The sequence below is a fragment of the Lolium rigidum genome, unplaced genomic scaffold (assembly GCF_022539505.1).
Source record: "Lolium rigidum isolate FL_2022 unplaced genomic scaffold, APGP_CSIRO_Lrig_0.1 contig_20310_1, whole genome shotgun sequence".
NCBI lineage: Eukaryota > Viridiplantae > Streptophyta > Magnoliopsida > Poales > Poaceae > Lolium > Lolium rigidum.
In genome coordinates, this window is record NW_025899960.1 from 410,213 (window position 1) to 434,267 (window position 24,055).

General features: G+C 43.8%; 1 protein-coding gene across 2 annotated transcripts; it reads left to right on the top strand.

Annotated features, from left to right (window-relative positions):
- The first annotated feature begins 4,686 nt into the window (after positions 1–4,686).
- On the top strand, positions 4,687–11,179 carry LOC124680592 (probable ion channel CASTOR). Of its 2 annotated transcripts, none has more exons than XM_047215660.1 (12): positions 4,687–5,109; positions 5,196–5,267; positions 5,363–5,989; positions 6,952–7,134; positions 7,324–7,383; positions 7,454–7,657; positions 8,256–8,504; positions 9,052–9,150; positions 9,674–9,868; positions 9,975–10,067; positions 10,179–10,433; positions 10,525–11,179. In XM_047215660.1, the coding sequence occupies exons 1-12, from the start codon at positions 4,702–4,704 to the stop codon at positions 10,741–10,743; spliced, it is 2,664 nt and encodes an 887-aa protein (XP_047071616.1). In that variant the 5' UTR covers positions 4,687–4,701; the 3' UTR covers positions 10,744–11,179. The 2 variants fall into 2 exon arrangements, with proteins under 2 accessions (XP_047071616.1, XP_047071615.1); XM_047215659.1 differs by lacking the exon at positions 9,052–9,150 and adding an exon at positions 9,203–9,301.
- Positions 11,180–24,055: the final 12,876 nt, after the last annotated feature.

Genomic DNA, 24,055 nt, shown 5'->3' on the forward strand with positions numbered 1-24,055 from the left:
AAGCCATGTACGGGTCAACAATGTTGTCCCCAAGAATGCTGAACAAAGCCGCCTTAAACATGGCGTCGACCTTCTCAAACTTTTCCTGCTCCTCTGCAGAGAGAGACCCCTCAGGTCTAGCATCTGTGGCGCTAAAACAGCCTAGGTTTGTAAACCATAGAACTTCCTTTGTGTCACCTCTTGTAATGCATACCATCAAAGAGGGGAGGTCGAGTAGCGGCAGCAACGCTGCTTGAATTGATTTGCCAATAATCAGGTTTTTGGATTGTTGAATATATAAGCAAATATCCATATGAAATAATCCGTACAAGTAATTGATAAATCATGACTACGAAAATAACAAATAAACTAATCATGCAGACTAGTAAGGTAGATGAACAGACCACATCTAAACAAGATAAACTGATCGCATCTAGCACACAAACTAGAAGAAGAAACTCTAACAGAAACTCGTCGTCCGATGACGACGTCGTGATGCCAGTAGTCGCGCCGGAGCGCTCCCCAAAAACCTGATTGCCCGCCGACGGACGGGATGAGGAAGATGAAGGCGGCGACGCAATGAACTGAAAACAGGTAGTCGCGTATGCGCCTCGTCTCCACGGCTAGGGTTGCGCAGGGTCTTATATAGTGCGGTTCGGGAAGGTCGTGGGGCGTAGCCCACGTCCGAGTCGGCACAACCACAATCCAGAAAAACCGGCTGAGTAACGCGTCCGTTAATGACTCAAAATTGATTACACAATTAATTTCCCAAATACCAAAAAGATAAGCTCGGCTCGGCGAGGCGGGCGGCGGAGGAGGAGGAGTGCGCGAGGGCTCTCTCTCTTCTCACTCACTTATTAGGACTAGAACAACCAGGCCCGGCGCTGAGCCAGTGCCACCGGTGCGGGTGCACTGGGCCCCCGGTCGCTAGGGGCCCCAACAAGGTATATTAGGTACAGGTTGGCTATTTGCTTGAATTTTCTTTACCTAATCAAAATCAACCCACACTCAATATCAGCACAAGCTTTTGGAGGCATTAATTGCGGGCACATGTACGCGTGCTTGAGCTATATTGCTGAAGAAAAAGAGGCATCGGCCATATTTACTAAGTCCAGGTTCTCATCGCATTGACTTTCCCCTTGCCTACTCGTTCTCCTCTCCCGTTTCCCAATCACCACCGGGGCATCAATGATGGGGCGGCTCTCTGGCGTCAATATTTTTAGCGATGAAGAAAATAATGGAGAGGATCATACAGAGTACTTCTTTTATTCATCTGATTCGATTCGTTCTCAATTTCTCTTTCCTCGTTCCCTAATCTTCATAGGCTTGAGAGAGACAAAAGTTTGAAGAAAGAAGCATGGGAATCTACAGCTACAGGCAGCAGAGGCTTGGCGGCCAGCTCAGGGGCGAGCGGTGGCTAGCAAGGAGGGGCTATCGGCCGGCGCGACGGCGCGCGGCAGTCAGTAGCAAGGGGCCAGGGCGGTGGTACGGCAAGCCGGCGGCAGCAGTATAGGCGGCCTTTTCTGGTTTTGCACCGGCCCCTGAAATGTCAGGGCCGGCCCTGAGAACAACCCACCTTATATACCACTCCAACTCCCTCCCAACTAGCAATGTGGGACTAAGAACATCTCCACTCGTCCCCCCGACGAGGCCCCCGAGCGACGTTTTTCCCATCCGGACGGCGAAATTCGGCCCAGTCGCGCCCCCGGTTCCTCGTTTTCGTCCGGATTTGGCCCTTCATCCATCCGGCGAGCCCACGCCATCCCCGGCCCCCCGGGGACCTATCGGGCACTCCGAACAAGTGAAAAGCGGGGAAGGGCCCGATCTGTCGGTGACTCGACGCACGAACCCCACCGCCACGTCGCTCAAAATCTCCCCCACCCCTCGTATCTCTCTCGCCGCCGGCACCACCCCGCAGGCTTGTTGCCCAGATTCCGCCGCCCCTCCTTCCCCACCTGCCTATATTCCGCCGTCTTTGGACGACGGCCTATCTGGCTGCTCTTCCGCTGGCCTGTTTTCCGACTTTGGCCTGCTCCTCGTCGCTCGCGGCTCGGGTTGCCTCGACCACGCCCGTAAGGTGTTCGTCCATTTGCCTCGCCGGCCATGGACTCGGACGAAGAGGAGGAGCAGATGTTCGTCGATCTTATGCAAGAAGAGATGGCAGCAGCCGCCCAAGACGACGAGCACATGATGATCCTCGGTTGCTTGGCAAACATGTACGCCGGACTGGCAACTGGTCGACGTGGTGGGTCGGCACCAGGTCACCGGAAGTGCAAGCCGAGACAGCGAATGGAGGGCTACTGCATGTTGTACGCCGACTACTTCGCCGACAATCCATTGCACGGTGAGAGTGTTTTCCGGCGTCATTTCAGGATGAGCGAAAGCTATTTCCGCAAATTGTGTATGCCATCCGAGACTTTGATCCCTACTTCGGATGCAAGGCGGATTGCACTCGGTTTGGTTGGATTTTCGTCACCGCAGAAGTGCACGGTGGCTATGAGGATGCTCGGCGTATGGAGCTCCCGGTGATGGTGCAGATGACTATATTCGGATGGCGGAGTCCACCGCCCTTGATTGTTTCTACCGGTTCTGCAGGGCCGTCATAGCAGTGTTCGGGGACTATTACTTGAGATCACCCACTGTCGAAGACACTCAGAGGATCTTTGCAACAAATGAAGCTAGGGGTTTTCCAGGGATGCTTGGAAGCATTGATCGCATGCATTGGCAATGGAAGAACTGTCCGTTTGCGTGGCAGGGAATGTACAAGGGTCACAAAAAAGGCTGCACTCGTGATACTTGAAGCAGTGGCTACCCATGATCTCTGGATTTGGCACTCTTTCTTTGGTATGCCCGGATCCAACAATGACATCAACGTCCTAAACTGCTCCCGGTCTTTTCCAAGCTTGTTGAGGGTCATGCTCCCCGGTGGACTATGTGATCAATGGTCGGCACTACAACAAAGGATACTACCTTGCGGACGGTATCTATCCAAAGTGGGCAACATTTGTGCAGACTATCTCCAACCCTAGCACCCCCAAACTTTGCGAGTTTGTCAAGAAACAAGAAGCTTGCCGAAAAGACGTCGAGCGTGCATTTGGTGTCCTCCAGCAGAGATTTGTCGTCGTCCGGTTCCCCGCTATGACTTGGTCCAAAGATCAGATGTGGGAGGTGATGAACTGTTGTGTGTGCCTACACAATATGATTATTGAAAATGAGCGAAAGCATCCGGTTCCTCTGGCTGAGCAAGAAGCACCATATGAGAGAGAGGGTCCTCTTGCACAGCCTAATCACCAGGTGCCTCCATCATGGGCCGCCTTCATTGCTATGCGCCGGGCGATTCGAGACTCTACAATGCATCGGCCTATCGCAAGATGATCCGGTGGAGCACATATGGAGGCTCCGAGGCAACGCCAACGCCGAAGCCAACTAGTCTGTCTTAATTTGTTTGAAAAATTGTGAAATTGTGTGCTTCATTTGTTTCAGCACTTGTTAAACATTGTACTGATTATCGCCGAATTTGTTTTAGCAATTTTCGTACTCTTGGTCGCCGAACTTGTTAAATTTTATGTTAAATTTGTTTGAAATATGTCAAATGGTCGAGGTTGGGGGTTTCCTGTCGGGGGGACGGCTGGAACTTCGGCGCTCCCCACGCCAAATCTTCCTCCAATCCGGACGAAAATTTCGCCGGATTTGGGCGTGGGGAGCGCCAACGAGTGGGGATGCTCTAAACTTCAGCCCCCACTAGTGCTGCCACTGATTATTGAAATGGGCCAAGGTAGTGTGAGATGGAGCATGAGTAGACCGGTTTGGGGATCCTTTTCGCCCATGAAATGCATGATCTTTGCATGGCTGGCCTTGAGATACCGCTTGTGGACATCGGACAGACGGGCGAGACATGGACTGCAAGAGCACCCAAACGCATGTTACACATGCCTGCAAGATGAGGACAATGTCGAGCACATTCTAGTTCTATGCCCCTATGCGAGACAGGTATGGTGCAGGGTGCTACACAGTGCAGGGCTAAGGATGGCAGACCCGGGGTCCATGGGGAACCTGCAGAGATGGTGGACGGAGGCCCGCAAGCGGGTAAGGAGGTTCGATAGGAAGCGTTTTGATTCCATGGTCATCGGCACGGCATGGATGATATGGAAACAGCGAAATGCGAGGGCTTTTGGCAATGACAGGGAGCAGAAAACGGTGGACCAAATGGTCACCCAGATTAGGGAGGATTTCCACCTATGGGAGAGGGCCAGGAGAGGAGGGAGGCTAGATATAGCGAGAGAGTAGGCCTAGGCGGAGGGCGGGTGGCGTGTGTGTGTTCCCAGCACCTTGGTGCTGTTCTTGTATGATGTTATGCTTTCTCCTTCTATAAAGACAAGGCACGCTTTGCGCGTGCTCTCGAAAAAAAAAGAGTTTCAGAATTTGATAATGGGCCATGGGCCAAAGGCCAAATGCCCAAAATTAGAGCAACAGGCATGTTCTAACAAAACCATCAAACTACCATAGATATTGAATTTGAACTGGTTAAGAAAAAAAAAGAGAAACTGAATTAAAACCCAGTCATCAATAATTAGAAAACCAAAACAAATTATAAGCCTGCAGCAAGTCAACGACAACGGGGAATGATTCCCCGAGCACTACCAACCGAACAAACAAACGAACCCAACCAACATCCCTTCCTCAGGCTCACCCACTCGCCAGCTCGCCAACGGAATCCCGAGAATGCCCCTGGACCCCGACAACTCGCCGCCGCCGCCGCCGCCGCACCGTGACTGGTTCTTCCCGCCGGCGCCGCCATTCCTCCCCTCCTCCTCCTCCCGGACCCTCGCTCACAGGGCCCCCTTCCCCACCACCTCCCGCTCCTACAAGCCCTACTCCCTCGCCGACCGTCGCCCGCCCCCGACCCCGCGCTCCCGCTCCCGCTCCCCGCACCCCTCGCCGGAGCAGCCCTCCCCGCCGCCCCCGTCCGCGCCGCGCCGCCGAGACCCACGGTACGCTGGCGTGCGCCGCGGGGATGCACGGACGGCCCCCACCGCCGCGGCGCCCGCGGCTGCCCCGCCGGTGCCCGAGAGCAAATCGCCGCCGGCGTCGGCGGCCACCCTCCGGTGGTCGGGCCTGGTCTCCGCGGCGGTGGGTAACGCTGAACTCGCGCGTTTTCCTGCTTGACTGTTGTTGCCGGCCATGTTTTTGATAGCGGAATGTTGTTATCCTTGCAGGCCATTCTGCTCTGCTTCGCCTCCCTCCTCCGCACGAACTTCTCCCTGCACGACCAGGTCCACCATCTGCGGGTAAGATCAATCATCCTCACCCATTCCACCTCCACATCATACAACAACAACGCAAGCAATCTCACCGCCGCCTGTTCCCATTCCGGTCCTGCCAGGGACAGCTCGCCGCGGCCACGGCGAAGCTGCAGTCATGCATCGTCGTCATGGACTCCTCGCTGGACATGAGCAGCATGTTCTCCTACGACTCCTCCTCCTCCTCCTCCTCCTCCGTGCCGAGCAGGAGCCTGAAGAACTTCGCCCTGCTGCTCTCGCTCTCCGCCCTGTACGCGCCGATCGTGGTCCTCAAGTACATAGACCTGCTGTCCAAGCTGAGGAGGCCGCAGGACTCCGAGGAGGTCGCCATCAACAAGCGGCTGGCGTACAGGGTCGATATATTCCTGTCGCTCCACCCGTACGCTAAACCCCTGGTCCTGCTCGTCGCTACGCTGTTGCTTATTGGCCTCGGTGGATTGGCTCTTTACGGTGTCACTGAAGATAGCCTGTCAGATTGCCTCTGGTTGTCGTGGACCTTTGTCGCCGACGCGGGCAACCATGCGAATGCGGAGGGGTTTGGACCCAAGTTGGTTTCGGTTTCCATCAGTATTGGTGGGATGTTGATCTTTGCCATGATGCTTGGGCTTGTGACCGATTCCATCTCGGAGAAGTTTGACTCTTTGAGGAAAGGAAGGAGCGAGGTCATAGAGCAGAGCCACACCCTGATCCTTGGGTGGAGCGACAAGCTGGTAATCTTTGAATCAACCTTTACTGATTCCTATCATGCAGCATTTCCTGCTCCTGCCTGGTTGAACTGTTATTCCCCTTAATTGTTCGAATAGGAGCTCTATGTCAATAGCTAATAGTCTAATGTGAATACCGCCCAATTAGTTATATGGTTGTTGTTGTTAGATTGCCTATTGCGTATCTCCTTAGTTACGTCCTGAAGCTTCAATTCTGTGGGCATGTTATAGGAAGATGATCAGGTCTCCAATGTGCAGTGTGAATGCCACATGAAGTGTGGTCTTTTTTATTTTACTTCTGACATCTGATTTTGTTGCCATTTCTGGCGAGTAGAAAAGGCTTAAAATAGCCAAACTAGTTGTAGACACAGTGGAAGTTTTAAAGTGAAGAGTAGAATGCAGGTGTAATATTTCACTCTCCCATTGTGTTTTGCGTTGTCAGCTCCTGTAAGCAGTATGGTAGATATTCCGTAGTAGATACCGGTACTCCCTCCTTCTCCAAATATAAGACATGAATTTTTTCACACAGTCTTTGATGCACAACTTTGACCACAAATATATACTAAATATATTAATTGAGAATGCATAAACGGTATCGTTGCATTCGTCTTGCAATTATCTTTCATTTCATATACTATATTTATCCAAAAAAAATGAACATACTATAAATACAAATTAGAGGTTGTTTGGCTCCCATCGTTTGAGGCTAGAATCAAAGACTTCATTTGTGATTCTGAGAATCAACTTGTTTGGCTGCCATGGAATTGGTATTGTAATTCAAATGAGAATTCCATGGATTTCATCCCATGCCTAATCTTAATTTCTTTTGATGCCCTGTCATTTCTGTGGATTTGCCAAATGAAATCCAGACTAAGTTGAGACGGAGGGAGTATTAAGTTGCATTATGCATGCATTTATACCATTTATTGCATCCCTCCTGACTAACCTATTTCCCTTTATGACAATAGGGATCTTTACTGAACCAAATTTCTATTGCTAATGAAAGTCTGGGAGGAGGGACTATTGTAGTGATGGCCGAGAGAGACAAAGAGGAAATGGAAGCAGATATTGCTAAAATGGAGTTTGACTTGAAAGGAACAGCTGTAATATGCCGAAGTGGAAGCCCTCTGATTTTGGCTGACTTAAAAAAGGTGAAAATATGATTATAGATTCAGCAACATATCATGATTTTTCTCTGTATGCTACAGCTGTAAACTTAATATACCATTGTGGTAATCTCTACAGTAAATACTATATAAGTGATGATTGTGAAGTTAATTAATGCATTATGTCCTATTCTCTTATTCTTGAACTAAATGTAATCTACCATCATGTACAAGGTCTCAGTTTCTAAGGCGCGTGCAATTGTGGTTTTAGCTGTAGAAGGAAATGCTGACCAGGTTTGTTCTGCCGATTAAGTTGCACCATTGAACATGAAATTTGTGCTTACATTATTTGCCCCTTCTCCAGAGTGATGCCCGAGCACTGCGAATAGTCTTGAGTTTAACTGGAGTTAAAGAAGGACTAAGAGGTCACATTGTCGTTGAGCTTAGTGATCTTGACAATGAAGTTCTAGTTAAACTTGTTGGTGGAGACCTTGTGGAAACTGTTGTCGCACATGATGTGATAGGTCGATTGATGATACAATGTGCGCGTCAGCCGGGCCTTGCTCAGGTTTGTTTCTAACCAACAATTTTCTCGCTTCTTCAAAAGGAACTCCTCTTGAGCATTCCGTTTGGTTCTATTTATCATTGCAGTGTGGAATCCCCTGTCACTATGAGACGTTTTTAGTACAATATCTGTTTTCTTCAGAAATTTTCTTGCACTAGACTTATGACCTTCACTTGATTTCAGTTGCACATAAGCTATTTAATTCCATTCGTGGTTATGTGCTTAGGCTGTTGTTTGCCCTGCCACTTACTGGCTTACGTATTTCATTTTATCACCACACTGCAAATTTTAGCTTGGACTGCAGATTTTATGTAACTAAAATAGCCAGTTTGTTCTACATTTGCTACACACACACAGACACACTGACATGCTTACCTACATCTAAGGAATGCTTGCTCCCTCCGTTCTAAATTAATTGACGCATATTTGTCTAGATACCTACGCGTTTTAGTGTGGAGATACATGCGAATCTAGACAAATATGCATCAATTAATTTGGAACGGAGGGAGTATTATAATTACCTTACTGGTTGATCATTTGGTAGACTTCAGTAACTCATGTAGTCTTTCTAATTTCTATCTGTACCTTCAAATATACACAGATATGGGAAGATATCCTTGGCTTCGAGAACTGTGAGTTCTACATTAAAAGATGGCCTCAGTTGGTCGGAATGCAATTTGAAGATGTGCTGATTAGCTTTCCTGATGCTGTTCCATGTGGAGTAAAGATGGCAGCTTACGGGGGCAAAATTATTTTAAATCCTGATGATTGTTATGTCATGCAAGAAGGTGATGAGGTGATAGTAATTGCAGAAGACGATGATACGTATGCCCCGGCACCATTACCCAAGGTACTTTACTTATCTTCATAACCCACTGCGTCAACTGAATTTTCCTGTATATTACGTTTATCAGTAACTTTAATAGTTTGCTGTGTGTTTTCTTAGGGTTTGTAGCAAGTGCCATCTAACGCCATATTGTGCCTACTGTATTAAAAACTTGCTGATTCATCTTGATTCTCGAAAATCATTTCTTGCCTTAATGTGGGCCATCAACTTGTGCTACAGAATTTCCCTTAAAACTTCACATGAACTCTTCTTAAGCACCCTGAGAAAAGTTCTGTTATTAGCATACATGAAGTGAAACACAACTTGATTGCTTTCTCTTTAAGATTTGAGAAGTATCCCTCCCCTCTTTTGTTCAGTGAGCACCAAAAGTGCAAATGCAGAATACCGTTTTTATGCTTTACAGATGTCAGATTCGAGGCTTTTGACTCTTCACTTTCTGGAACTATAAACTAGCCATCTTAGCTTCCTAAAATAGTTTAGTGTAGACACTGCACATATATAGAAATCCTGTAATGAAGTTTACAAAAGCAAAGTCGATTTTATTATTCAGGTTAAAGAAGCTGTTTACATAGACATTGTTCGCCATGAAAGATACCCTCAGAAGATTCTTCTTTGTGGAATGCGACGGGATATAGATGATATGATTGTGGTAAGCCCTTTCTTCAAGCCCCTAATTACCTTTTCTCTGTAAACTTGTGCAGGTTAAGAGAGGCTATCCGCCTAAAGATTTTGTTGTTCCAAAGTCTCCAGAAAGAATATTATTTTGTGGTTGGCGACGTGATATGGAAGATATGATAATGGTAACTTGATTATGGATACAAATTGGCATTCTCATGCTCTTCTGGAATATTCATGTGGATATAATGCATTCATTTGTAGAACAGAACACACAAAGAAGATAATTTTTGCTAAATACTACTATATAACTTCCTCATACTAATAATATGACCCTGTTGTATGGACTCTAGATCAAAGTTGTAAGCAACCGTAAGAATTGTTTATACATAAAATATCATGCCATTATCAAACCATGTACAGATATACATCCTGGTAAAAAAAAAGTACAGATATGCGTCAACAGACCTTTTGTTTATCTCAATTCCAGGCATAGTTCTCTTAGTTTGGCGCAGAATAGGTCAACAACATATCATAACTTGATTTTAGATATTCAGGTACTGGATGCTTTCCTAGCCCCAGGGTCAGAGTTGTGGATGTTCAATGATGTCCCTGAAATAGACCGAGAAAGAAAGCTAATTGAAGGAGGTCTGGACTTCAGTCGTCTAGAAAATATTACGTTGGTTCATCGTGAAGGAAATGCTGTCATTCGCCGTCACTTGGAGAGCCTCCCTTTAGAATCATTTGATTCTGTAAGTTCTGCTAAAATAAGAATTTTTTTTGGGATTGAGTACTCTCGAGCTTACTATGAGCTTGATCTGGTCCTTTCATCTGACTGAGCTGCCTATGACATTGCAGATATTGATTTTGGCAGATGAATCTGTGGAAGATTCAGCAATACAAGCTGATTCGAGGTCTCTTGCAACGCTATTGCTGATCAGAGATATTCAGGTTCTTCTAGAAATACTATTTTGGTTTTCAATCATCTGTCCTCAACTCCTGATGCGTTAAGAAAATCTTTTCATGAACTGATTATATCTGCTGCACTTCTAAATACTGCAGGCAAAACGACTTCCATACAAGGAAGCTTTCCGAGGAGAAAGCTTCTCAGAAGGTTCTTGGATGGGGGAGATGCTACAAGCATCTGATAAATCTGTCATAATCAGTGAAATACTGGACCCTAGGACAAAAAATTTACTAGCCATGTCAAAGATCAGCGACTATGTTCTTTCAAATGAACTTGTGAGCATGGCACTGGCGATGGTTGCAGAAGACCGGCAAATAAATTACGTCTTAGAGGAGCTCTTTGCTGAAGAGGTATGGTTCAAAATGTCTGCAGTAAGCACTCTTGTCAGGTTTATGTATTAGCACTACAAATCTCTTATGCTGCATTTGAACACTTCTGCAGGGGAATGAACTGCAAATACGACAATCTGAGCTGTACCTCCGAGAAGACGAGGAGCTGAATTTCTTTGAGGTGATGCTACGAGCAAGGCAGAGGAAAGAGGTTGTCATCGGGTACCGTCTCGAGGATGCCGAGCGTGCCATAATCAACCCGCCGGACAAAGTCTCGAGGCGGAGGTGGTCACGTAAGGATGCTTTTGTTGCCATAGCTGAGAAAGAATGACGTACGATCATAGATTACATGAAAATACACGCCTCACCAACATTAGCAGCAGATTGCTGTGGGGTGCCACCGTGTACGTCTGCAAGAAGAAGCACTAAGCGTGAGGGAGCAAAGTATGAAGAAGATAGTAGGATCAATCTAGGGTCTAGATACACCACCAGGCTACCTTCGCACATAGGTTCAGTTTACTGTATATTCTGTCTGAGAAACTTCTGGCAGCCCCAGTGGAGGCTATATAGAGATCAACCTTCCTTCGGGGTCTAGGCTCTTTAGGCTGTTGTACAGGCAGGCTATAGTGTTCATTAAACGGAGCAGCTGTAATACCAAGTGTAACTTTTCCTTTTTTGCAAATTGGAAGTGTACATGTGAGAAACAAGAAGCCTTTGTAGTCTGGAAGATGCATTTTTTTTAAGAAACTGTTTTTCATTAAGATTTACTCCCTCTGGTCGGATTTAATCGATGCGGAGAGAGGCCTGTGCATGCATGTTGTTAGTTGGCAGGCACGTCAATTTATTCCGACCAGAGGTAGTAGATAGAATGAGGGTTTTCCAAATTGATGCACAAGGATCATCCACCCGTTTTTACAAGTAAAATTACTCCTCCCTACTACCCGCTGTCTGCTTTGCTAGCTCCCATAGGCCATAGCTCTAATTCTGCCATAGCTGCAGCTACCACTTGATTCATTTGCGAAAACTTTCTGTCGAATGTTCTTGCGTTGCGCGCCAACCAATAGACGCCTCATGCCTGCAATTGCCAGGACTGTGATATTCTTTCTTTGCTCTTGGGCTGGCTTGTGGCGATGGAGTAGAACCACTGCCTGACAGTTTCGTGTTCTGATGGCACCATATCTGCTGCTCCCGGCGTTTGTCACAGGAGAAACCAGAACTCCCGAGAAGGGGCATTCGGTGAGCAGTTGGTCGATGCTTTCCAGTTCTAGATCACAGAAGGTGCACCGATACAGGGATTTAAGCCCTTGTTTTTGCAGTCTGTCTAGTGTGTCCAGCAGTAAGGTGCCAAGTGGGAACCTACCTAAATCTCACTTATTTTTTCAATAAGAGATGCTTTATTATTTAAAAGGTTTAATCATTACAACCGGCTGCTTAGTTCCTGCTCGTCCTCGAGTAGGTAAACGATAAAAAAAGTAATTTCTGTAGTGACATGCTTCTTACATAACCTTGATCATACTATTACAAAGCATATGAGATGAATGAAGTGACTCAAGGCAATGATCTATAGTTGCTAACAAATAGATAACATATAGCAAAACTTTTCATGAAGAGTACTTTTAAGATAAGCATCAAAAGCCTTGCACAAGAGTTAACTCATAAAGCAATAGATTCAAAGTAAAGGCATCGAAGCAACACAAAGGAAGATTTAAGTTTCAGCAGTTGCTTTCAACTTTCAACATGCATATCTCATGGATAATTGTCAACATAAAGTAATATAATAAGTGCAAATAAGCAAGTATGTAAGAATCAATGCACAGTTGACACAAGTGTTTGCTTCTAAGATGGAAGGAAGTAGGTAAACTGACTCAGCATAAAGTAAAAGAAAGGCCCTTCGCAGGGGGAAGCAGGGATTAAATCATGTGCTAGAGCTTTTTAAGTTTTGAAATCATATAGAGAGCATAAAAGTAAAGTTTTGAGAGGTGTTTGTTGTTGTCAACGAATGGTAGTGGGCACTCTAACCCCCTTGCCAAACAGACTTTCAAAGAGCGGCTCCCATGAAGGACGTTATCTCTACCAGCAAGGTAGATCATCCCTCTTCTCTTATGTTTACACATGTACTTTAGTTTCATTATTTATGGTTGACACTCCTCCCAACCTTTTGCTTACACAAGCCATGGCTAACCGAATCCTCGGGTGCCTTCCATCAATCACATACCATGGAGGAGTGTCTATTTGCAAAATTAAGTTGCTTACTGATGAATCAGAGCAAAACATGTGAAGAGAATTATTAGTGAAGTTTGATTAATTGGGGGCTGGGAACCCCATTGCCAGCTCTTTTTGCAAAATTATTGGATAAGCGGATGTAGCCACTAGTCCATTGGTGAAAGCTGCCCAACAAGATTGAAAGATAAAACACCACATACTTCCTCATGAGCTATAAAACATTGACACAAATAAGAGGTAATAAAGTTTTGAATTGTTTAAAGGTAGCACATGAAGTATTTACTTGGAATGGCAGAAAATACCACATAGTAGGTAGGTATGGTGGACACAAATGGCATAGGTTTTGGCTCAAGGTTTTGGATGCACGAGAAGCATTCCCTCTCAGTACAAGGCTTTGGGCTAGCAAGGTTGTCTGAAGCAAACACAAGTATGAACCGGTACAGCAAAACTTACATAAGAACTTATTGCAAGCATTATAATACTCTACACTGTCTTCCTTGTTGCTCAAACACTTTTACCAGAAAATATCTAGACCTTAAGAGAGACCAATCATGCAAACCAATTTCAACAAGCTCTATAGTAGTTCTCCACTAATAGGTTTAAACTACATGAAAAAAAACTTAATCATGATCTACTTGAGAGCTCAAAACAATTGCCAAGTGTCAAATTATCCAAGACATGATGAGGCATTTTCTGTTTCCAACCAAATAGCAATAAATGCAATAGCTTCCAACTTTTACCATTGAACATTAAAAGTAAAACGAAGAACACAAGTGTTCATATGAAAAAGCGGAGCGTGTCTCTCTCCCACACAAGGATTGCTAGGATCTGAATTTATTCAAACATAAACAAAAATAAAAACACACAGACGCTCCAAGTAAAGCACATATGATGTGACCGAATAAAAATATAGTTTCAATAGAAGAAACCTGATAAGTTGATGAAGAAGGGGATGCCTTGGGCATCCCCAAGCTTAGACGCTTGAGTCTTCTTGAAATATGCAGGGATGAACCACGGGGGCATCCCCAAGCTTAGACTTTTCACTCTTCTTGATCATATATCATCCTCCTCTCTTGACCCTTGAAAACTTCCTCCACACCAAACTCAAAACAAACTCATTAGAGGGTTAGTGCATAATCAAAAATTCACATGTTCAGAGGTGACACAATCATTCTTAACACTTCGGACATTGCCCAAAGCTACTTGGAAGGTAATGGAACAAAGAAATCCACCCAACACAGCGAAAGAAGCAATGCGAAATAAAAGGCAGAATCTGTCAAAACAGAACAGTCCGTAAAGACGAATTTTATTGAGGCACCATACTTGCTCAGATGAAAATGCCCAAATTGAATGAAAGTTGCGTACATATCTGAGGATCACTCACGTACATTTGCATAATTTTCTGAGTTACCTACAGAGAATTAGGCCCAGATTCGTGACAGCAAGAAATCTGTTTCTGCGCAGTAATCCAAATCTAGTATGAACCTTACTATCAAAGACTTTACTTGGCACAACATTGCAATAAAATAAAGATAATAAGAGGTTGCTACAGTAGTAACAACTTTCATTCAAAACAGTAGCAAAATAAACACATGGGTTATCTCCCAAGAAGTGCTTTCTTTATAGCCATTAAGATGGGCTCAGCAGTTTTAATGATGCACTCGCAAGGAATAAGAGTTGAAGCAAAAGAGAGCATCAAAAAGCAAATTCAAAACACATTTAAGTCTACCACATTTCCTATGCATAGGAATCTTGTACACAAATAAATTCATGAAGAACAAAGTGATAAGCATAAGAAGATAAAACAAGAGTAACTTCAAAATTTTAAGCATATAGAGAGGTGTTTTAGTACCATGCAAATTTCTACAACCATATTTTCCTCTCTCATAATAATTTCAGTAGCTTCATGAACAAACTCAACAACATAACTATCACATACAGCATGCTTTTCATGATTCACAAACACATAATTTTTATCAAGCTCAAAAATAGTGCGATTAAAACTTTCAAACACACTTTTATCAATAATATAACAAGATGGTTGATCAATCTCAAGAGATATGGGACTCATAGATAATGTCAAGACCTCTCCAATCCCATTTTCATTAGTAGTACAATTAATATTATCAAGTAACATAGGACCATCATCAAGAGCTTTATCATAAACATTTGCTACGCAAAATTCTTTAGTACCATGCATTTCGACATCGGGCACAAACAAAGCATTATCATAAGATTTATCAAAGTAGCATGGATTATCATAAATAACAGTAGCATAATTATTCTCACAAGTTTTACTCATAGGGAATATTTCAAGAGAATCCACGGGAACATAACATTCAACCTCTTTCGGTAAGCATGGAGGACAATCAAATAGTGTAAGAGATAAAGAGTTACTCTCATTAGAAGGTTGGCATGGGTAGCTAATCCATTCTTCCTCCTTTTGTTCATCACTCTCCTCTTCTTTTTCATCCAATGAGCTTTCGGGTTCATCAATTTCCTCCTCTTTTTCATCCAATGAGCTTTCAGGTTCATCAATTTCTTCTTCCACTGGTTCCTGCAAATTGTGAGTGCATTCTTGTGCATTAATGAGTCTCTCTTTATAATCAATGATATATGGATTATCAGTGTAACTTTCATTGCAAAAATTAAGGATAGAAGAGACATAATCTTTAAGGTCCTTACAAACAACACAAGTTTCATAGTTTTTAGCAATGAAGGATTCGATCTCAGAAGCTCCCATAAACAAAACAAATTGTTCTACTTCTTCGAACCCAAAATGAATATAGCTATTCCAATTATAGTTTTTAATTAAAACTTCCTCACTAAAGCCACATTGAAATTTAAGATGTTTAGTATCCTGTTGAGAGCAACAGTTTATATCATGGCGTTTAAGCAAGATTTTAGCAATTGTATTTAATTTTTCTATCACAGCACTCATAACTTTACCCGCTCTTGATTCTCTATAATTATTATATAATTCTATAAGCTCCAAATAGGTTGTAGGAATAATAGCAGTTTTTAATTTTTCGATTTTTCAAATTTTTATGGATTTTTGGGTATATGAGGAAAATAAAAGAAAACAAAAATAAACTAGACAAAAGTAAACTAAGCAAAATAAAACAAGACAGAAATAAAGTAAGCACAAATAAACTAGACAAAAGTAAACTAAGCAAGACAAAGTAAAACAAAACAAAAACAGAGAGAGAGGTAGAGTGTACTCCCCAGGTGAACTTATGAGTAGAGCTATGCCTCCCCGGCAACAGCGCCAGAAAACAGTCTTGATAACCCACAAGTATAGGGGATCGCGGCAGTCTTCGAGGGAAGTAAAACCCAAATTTATTGATTCGACACAAGGGGAGGTAAAGAATACTTATAAGCCTTAACAACCGAGTTGTCAATTCAGCTGCACCTGGAAAAGCACTAGTAACAGGGGTGATGTGAAAGTAGCAGTGATATGAGAGCAGTAGTAACAGTAACACAGCAGCAATAATAGTAATATGAGAGCAATGGCACCAGAAAATAGTTGATACTACTTCCAATGAATGTAGAACGAGTATATGATGATGAAAGATGGACCGGGGTTCCCAGCTATCTACACTAGTGGCAACTCTCCAATAACAAGTGTTGGGTGAACAAATTACAGTCGGGCAATTGATAGGATTGAAATAGCATTAAGACAGAATATCAAGATCATTAATCATGTAGGCATGTTTTCCATATATAGTCATACGTGCTCGCAATGAGAAACTTGTACAACATCTTTTGTCCTACCAGCCGGTGGCAGCAGGGCCTCTAGGGAATCTACTCGGAAATTAAGGCACTCCTTTTAATAGAGCACCGGAGCAAAGCATTAACACTCCGTGAAAACATGTGATCCTCATATCTAAGCCTTCCCCTCCAGTTGTCCCAATTTCTGTCACTTTGGGGCCTTTGGTTCCGGACATAGACATGAGCATACAACTTGTAGATACAATCTAAGCAATAAGTATAGAGCTCAAATCTAAGATCATGCCACTCGGGCCCTAGTGACAAGCATTAAACACAACAAGATTGCAGCAACAATAACTTCATAAACTTTGTAGATAGACAATCATAACGTAACAATCCGTCGGATCCCGACAAACACAACACCGATTACATCGGATGAATCTCAATCATGTAAGGCAGCTCATGAGATCATTGTATTGAAGTACATGGGGGAGAGAATACCAACTAGCTACAGCTAGAACCCGTAGTCCATGGAGGAACTACTCACGGAGCATGATGGAGGCGATGGCGTTGATGGAGATGGCTTCCGGGGGCACTTCCCCGTCCCGGCAGGGTGCCGGAACGAGACTTCGTCCCCGAAACGGAGTTTCGCGATGGTGGCGGCGCCCCTGGAGTCTTTCCGGAGTTTCGTCAAAAGGTACTGCGTTTTTAGGTCGAAAGGGCTTAAATAGGCGAAGAGGCGGCGCAGAGGGGCGACAGGGTGGCCCCACACCGGGCCGGCGCGGCCGGGGTGTGGCCCGCGCGGCCCACCTGTGTGGTGGCCCCCGGCTCTCCTCCGACTCTCCTTCGGTGTTCCGGATGCTTCCGGAAAAATAAGATGTTTGGTCTTCGTTTTGTCGAATTCCGAGAATATTGCCCGAACAGCCTTTCTGGAACCAAAAACAGCAGAAAACAGGAACTGGCACTGTGGCATCTTGTTAATAGGTTAGTTCCAGAAAACGCATAAAATCATCATAAAGTGTAACCAAAACATGTAAGTATTGTCATAAAACAAGCATGGAACATCAGAAATTATAGGTACGTTGGAGACGTATCAAGCATCCCCAAGCTTAGTTCATGCTCGTCCTCGAGTAGGTAAACGATAAAAAAAGTAATTTCTGTAGTGACATGCTTCTTACATAACCTTGATCATACTATTACAAAGCATATGAGATGAATGAAGTGACTCAAGGCAATGATCTATAGTTGCTAACAAATAGATAACATATAGCAAAACTTCTCATGAAGAGTACTTTCAAGATAAGCATCAAAAGCCTTGCACAAGAGTTAACTCATAAAGCAATAGATTCAAAGTAAAGGCATCGAAGCAACACAAAGGAAGATTTAAGTTTCAGCAGTTGCTTTCAACTTTCAACATGCATATCTCATGGATAATTGTCAACATAAAGTAATATAATAAGTGCAAATAAGCAAGTATGTAAGAATCAATGCACAGTTGACACAAGTGTTTTCTTCTAAGATGGAAGGAAGTAGGTAAACTGACTCAGCATAAAGTAAAAGAAAGGCCCTTCACAGGGGGAAGCAGGGATCAAATCATGTGCTAGAGCTTTTTAAGTTTTGAAATCATATAGAGAGCATAAAAGTAAAATTTTGAGAGGTGTTTGTTGTTGTCAACGAATGGTAGTGGGCACTCTAACCCCCTTGCCAAACAGACTTTCAAAGAGCGGCTCCCATGAAGGACGTTATCTCTACCAGCAAGGTAGATCATCCCTCTTCTCTTATGTTTACACATGTACTTTAGTTTCATTATTTATGGTTGACACTCCTCCCAACCTTTTGCTTACACAAGCCATGGCTAACCGAATCCTCGGGTGCCTTCCATCAATCACATACCATGGAGGAGTGTCTATTTGCAAAATTAAGTTGCTTACTGATGAATCGAGCAAAACATGTGAAGAGAATTATTAGTGAAGTTTAATTAATTGGGGCTGGGAACCCCATTGCCAGCTCTTTTTGCAAAATTATTGGATAAGCGGATGTAGCCACTAGTCCATTGGTGAAAGCTGCCCAACAAGATTGAAAGATAAAACACCACATACTTCCTCATGAGCTATAAAACATTGACACAAATAAGAGGTAATAAAGTTTTGAATTGTTTAAAGGTAGCACATGAAGTATTTACTTGGAATGGCGAGAAAATACCACATAGTAGGTAGGTATGGTGGACACAAATGGCATAGGTTTTGGCTCAAGGTTTTGGATGCACGAGAAGCATTCCCTCTCGGTACAAGGCTTTGGGCTAGCAAGGTTGTTTGAAGCAAACACAAGTATGAACCGATGCAGACAAAACTTACATAAGAACTTATTGCAAGCATTATAATACTCTACACTGTCTTCCTTGTTGCTCAAACACTTTTACCAGAAAATATCTAGACCTTAAGAGAGACCAATCATGCAAACCAATTTCCCACTGAAGAATACTCCGCCTTTATGAGACACCAAAGTGTTCAATCTAGAATTTGAACTCTAGTGGGCTGGAGGTGCTAGTGCCCTCCTAACCATCCAACCACAGGTTGGTTCTCCACTTCGACATATTTTAGGGGTCGCTTGGACATTCATTTTTTCGATGTACGTTGTATACATACATTACTTGTATTTATAAACAATAGCAATACAAAGTTGGTACACATACAAGTAACATGACACAAGGAAAATACAAACTGTTGCTGCAAACTGCCGCAACCGCAACTATCAAGAACACACATCCCCTCCACCATCACAACACGAGCACTAATTGTTAGCCCATACTTTAGCGCTAAAGAAACCCGGCCCTAGCCATGAGGCGTTAACGAGTCGCAGTAACCACCCACCCCGTAAGACTGTATCTAGCCCGATAAAAAATATCAATAGGAGAAGCCCTCCGAGCCTTTTCAACGCTGGATCCAAGGCTAACGCCACCCCACTCTTCAAGCGGCCAGATCCCCCACCGTCTTCCACAAACACACAAAAATTAAGACCACCACACTCCAAGAGCAGCCCCTACCCAACAACTTGGACTCCACAAGCCTCTCGTCGGTGTCAGTGATACGTCGCAAACGTATCTATAATTTTTGATGCTCCATGCTTGTTTTACAACAATTCTACTATGTTTTACTTGCACTTCATTATATTTTTATACATTTTCTGGAACTAACCTATTGACAAGATGCCACAGTGCCAGTTCCATGTTTTCTGCTGTTTTTGGATTCAAAAAAGTTTTACAGGAAATATTCTCGGAATTGGACGAAACAAAAGCCGAAGTCAATATTTTACCGTAACGAAGCCGGAGACCGAAGGGGGAACGAAGAGGCGCGGCAGGGTGGCCACGCCAGCCCTAGGCGTGGCCCCACCCTTGGCCGTGCTAAGGGGTGGTGTGGGCCCCCTGGCCTCCACCGACCTCGCCCTTCCGCCTATTTATTCATGATCTCGGGAAAACCCCAGACACCCGAGTCTCCATCCACGAAAAGTTCCATCGCGGCCGCCATTGCAGAACCCATCTCGGGAGGGTTCTGAATTTCTTCCCGGCACCCTGCCGGAGGGGGAAATCATCGCCGGAGGCTTCTACATCACCATGCCCGCCTCCGAAGTGATGCGTGAGTAGTGCATCCATGGATTATGGGTCCATAGCAGTAGCTAGATGGTTGTCTGATACGTCTCAAACGTATCTATAATTTCTTATGTTCCATGCTAGTTTTATGACAATACTCACATGTTTTATATACACTTTATATCATTTTGATGCATTTTCCGGCACTAACCTATTAACAAGATGCCGAAGCGCCAGTTCCTATTTTCTGCTGTTTTTGGTTTCAAAAATCCTACATAGGAAATATTCTCGGAATTGGACGAAATAAAAGTCCACGGTCATATTTTCCACGGAGCCTTCCAGAAGTCCGAAGAGGAGACGAAGAGGGGCGAAGAGGCGGCCACACCATAGGGGGGCGTGGCCCCACCCCTGGTCGCGCCGCCTTATGGGGTGGGCCCCTCGAGCGTCCCTCGACTCTGCCTCTTCGCCTATATAATCTCTCCATCGCGAAAACCCTAGTACCGAGTGCCACGATACGAGAAAACATACTGAGACGCCGCCGCCGTCAACCCTACCTCGGGGGGTTCTGAAGATCGCCTCCGGTACCCTGCCGGAGAGGGGAATCATCACCGGAGGGCTCTACATCACCATGCCCGCCGACAGACTGATGCGTGAGTAGTTCATCCTTGGACTATGGGTCCATAGCAGTAGCTAGATGGTTGTCTTCTCCTCTTGTGCTATCATGTTTAAATCTTGTGAGCTGCCTATCATGATCAAGATCATCTATTTGTAATGCTACATGTTGTGTTTGTTGGGATCCGATGAATATGGAATACTATGTCAAGTTGATTATTGATCTATCATATATATGTTGTTTATGATCTTGCATGCTCTCTGTTACTAGTAGAGGCTCTGGCCAAGTTGATACTTGTAACTCCAAGAGGGAGTATTTATGCTCGATAGTGGGTTCATGCCTCCATTGAATCTGGGACTGTGACAGAAAGTTCTAAGGTTGTGGACGTGCTGTTGCCACTAGGGATAAAACATCAATGCTTTGTCTAAGGATATTTGTATTGTTTACATTACGCACAGTACTTAATGCAATTGTCTGTTGTTTGCAACTTAATACTGGAAGGGGTGCGGATATGCTAACCCGAAGGTGGACTTTTTAGGCATATATGCATGCTAGATAGCGGTCTATGTTCTTTGTCGTAATGCCCTAAGTAAAACTCTGTAATAACCTAGAACATAGGAACAACGAAGGGTAGATTTAGAAATGGGATGTGCATTTCATCGCAAAACGAGGGAAATTTTCACGCCTTATTGCAACTAAACCTAAGAGGGATCGATGTTCTCTCTCATTTTGCAATTAGGGTTAGGCAAGGTGAGTTAGTGAAATTTTGACATGATCTCTTTTGTATCTTGTTGATTTGGGAGTTGAATTCATTTGACAAGTTATTATACAAGAATAACATCAAACAATAAGCACTAATGAATATAGGAATTGAATTCACAATTTAAATACAACTTATGAATTTAAATGACTTTGAATTTCAAGGTAAATAATAAATACAACATTTATTCAAGAATATAAACATTACACAAATCAAAAGCTCATAAGTAAAATTTGAGCTTTATTGATATCACAACACAGATTACATTGTCTTTACAATATTCTTGACACAAGAATTAAAGAACAATAAACAGAAATGAAAATGAAGATTACAATATTGATCCTAAACTAAAAACCTAGACTAAATGACTTGAAGTATATCTTCATGGTCATATTCATCTTCAAAACCTGCAAAACAGCACAATATGCACTAGCCAGGGGTTAAGTGTTAGACAGAATTCAGTTTGGACAGAAACAAGTGTCACGCACACTTGTGCATGTCCAAAACCCTGGACAGCACAAGATAAGGGCAACGACGAGACCAAACCTGAGCACCACCAGGGGCTCAGGTTTCAGCATATGAGAGCACACAGCTCATGTGTGCTGAGCAAGCCACAGCAAGGCCATGCACAGGCCTAGTCACCAAAGCAAGCCAGGCATGTGTGGCATTGCTAGAACAGAAGAAGAGCTCATATAAAAGGGGCACAAACCCTAGAAACAGTACACAGTCGACCAGATAAGGATTCACAAGGTAAGGTGAAAATAGAACAGGCACAGTTCATCCAGTTCTTGCTCAAGAACAACACCAACCAACACACAACCAATCAACCACCAGAAATCATGGTGACATGAGAAGATCAACCAAGACCTTGAGGTGAAGGGCTATGACACACAAACCACAAGTCTGCATCAACACAATGTTTCACTCTAGGAGCTGGAACAAGGTATACCTAGTTCCTGGAGAATATCCAATGGATCTAGTCCATAAATCATGCATGACATATGTCATGGGATTGAGCAGATTCTCAATGGGTAATTCATCACTTGGTTTTCACCAAGGATCACTGTCAGTCTAGAAAGCCACTAAAACAGAATCATCTAGATACACATCTTGTGCACAGAAGCTAGAAATCATGCACAGATGCACACACTAGCTAGAATTTATACACAGACAGCACCAGTAGATGTATAGCATGATATTAGCAGCTACCAAAGACTACACAGAGGATCCTAAGCATGCAACCATCATGAAACCCTAGAATTCTTCACAGGCAAGCATATTGGCATTCATATTGATTATGATCCCCAAATATGCAAGCAAAGATGAGTAGCCAACAAGATCTAGCCAACCATGTGAGCAACCGATCGAGTAGCAAGGCTACTGAGATCACATCACACATAGAACCATCCAAAGCAAAGCCAAATAACAAAGCATCATTATCCAGAAAGGGATTCAGACTTCATTTGCTTGTCAAATAATCATGAAAAGCAAATTCATACATAGCAAGTCAATTAATCATCACTGCATAAGCAGTTCATCATTAATTAATTCATCCAAGCATGAATACATAACAAATCCATGTTATATATTGACAGCAGCACACTGTGAGGCAACACAAGCACATGTCACTACATCCTAGCTCCTGGATCAAGTCCAGAAAGCTAGGGAGTGCAGCAGCACACATACGCAGAAGCAATAGCATGCTTGAGCAGCAGCATCAGTAAGCAAATAATTCACTTAGCCACAGAATTCATCAGCAACCAAGCCACTGACATGTAATTGATCAAATGGTTCAATTGAATCAAGTCAAGCCACACAGATAGGCTAGCCAACAGAAATAATTGATCCAATGGATCATTGGATTACACAGGAGGCATAGAAGCACCTCACCGGCATCACTGGCATTCACAAGTGTAATATCCCAGGTATTGGGGTTACAAAAATAGAGGAAACAGATGTGTGCATTGCATTCATGCATAGAAAATCTGGGGAATTTTCGCGCTTTAAAGTAAAACAGATCACGATGAATCGAAGTTTCACTTGACCTTGGTGGAATTGAAGTAGCTCATCAAGTCCGAGTGCTAGAAACCTCAATGTGACTTTGCTAAAACCTTGTTTTGGGTAGAGACAAGTTGATCTAAGGGGTTAGATCAAATGGAATTAAAATCAACACAAGAACTTATTAATCAAGGATCAACTACTTGATCTTATTAAAGATCACAACATGATATTCCTTGCCATAACATATGAACATATATTCAATGGTAAATCAAGTAACAATAAAAATGAAGAAACCATTCTTCACTTATCTTCTCCATGTCTTAAACAAATAAATAGCCTACCATGAACCTCATGGTATTTCATGAACTGAACTCTTGAACTTAACACCAACAAAAGCTTATCATTAAACCCTAGAGATGGGAGAGGTATATAACCATTAAGGAGATAAGAAGCACACTCTAAATTATTAACACTTAAAAGTTAAGCAACTACCACTACAAGAAAAGTTGCCATGGCCGACGAAGTTGAAGTCGCGCCGTGGTTGCTGGTGTACCATGGCCGACGATTTTGGTCCCTCCGTGGTGCATGTCAAAACTTTTTTTTCTCGTTTTTGAGGCCACCTAGCCCGACGAAAGCGGCCAAAACGTCGCGTATGGTGGCCCGGGACGTGGTGCATCGCGAATTCTCGGGTTCGCCGGCCGAGTCAACGCAAATCCGCACCGCCGAGGGATGTAGGGCCCGGATGGCAG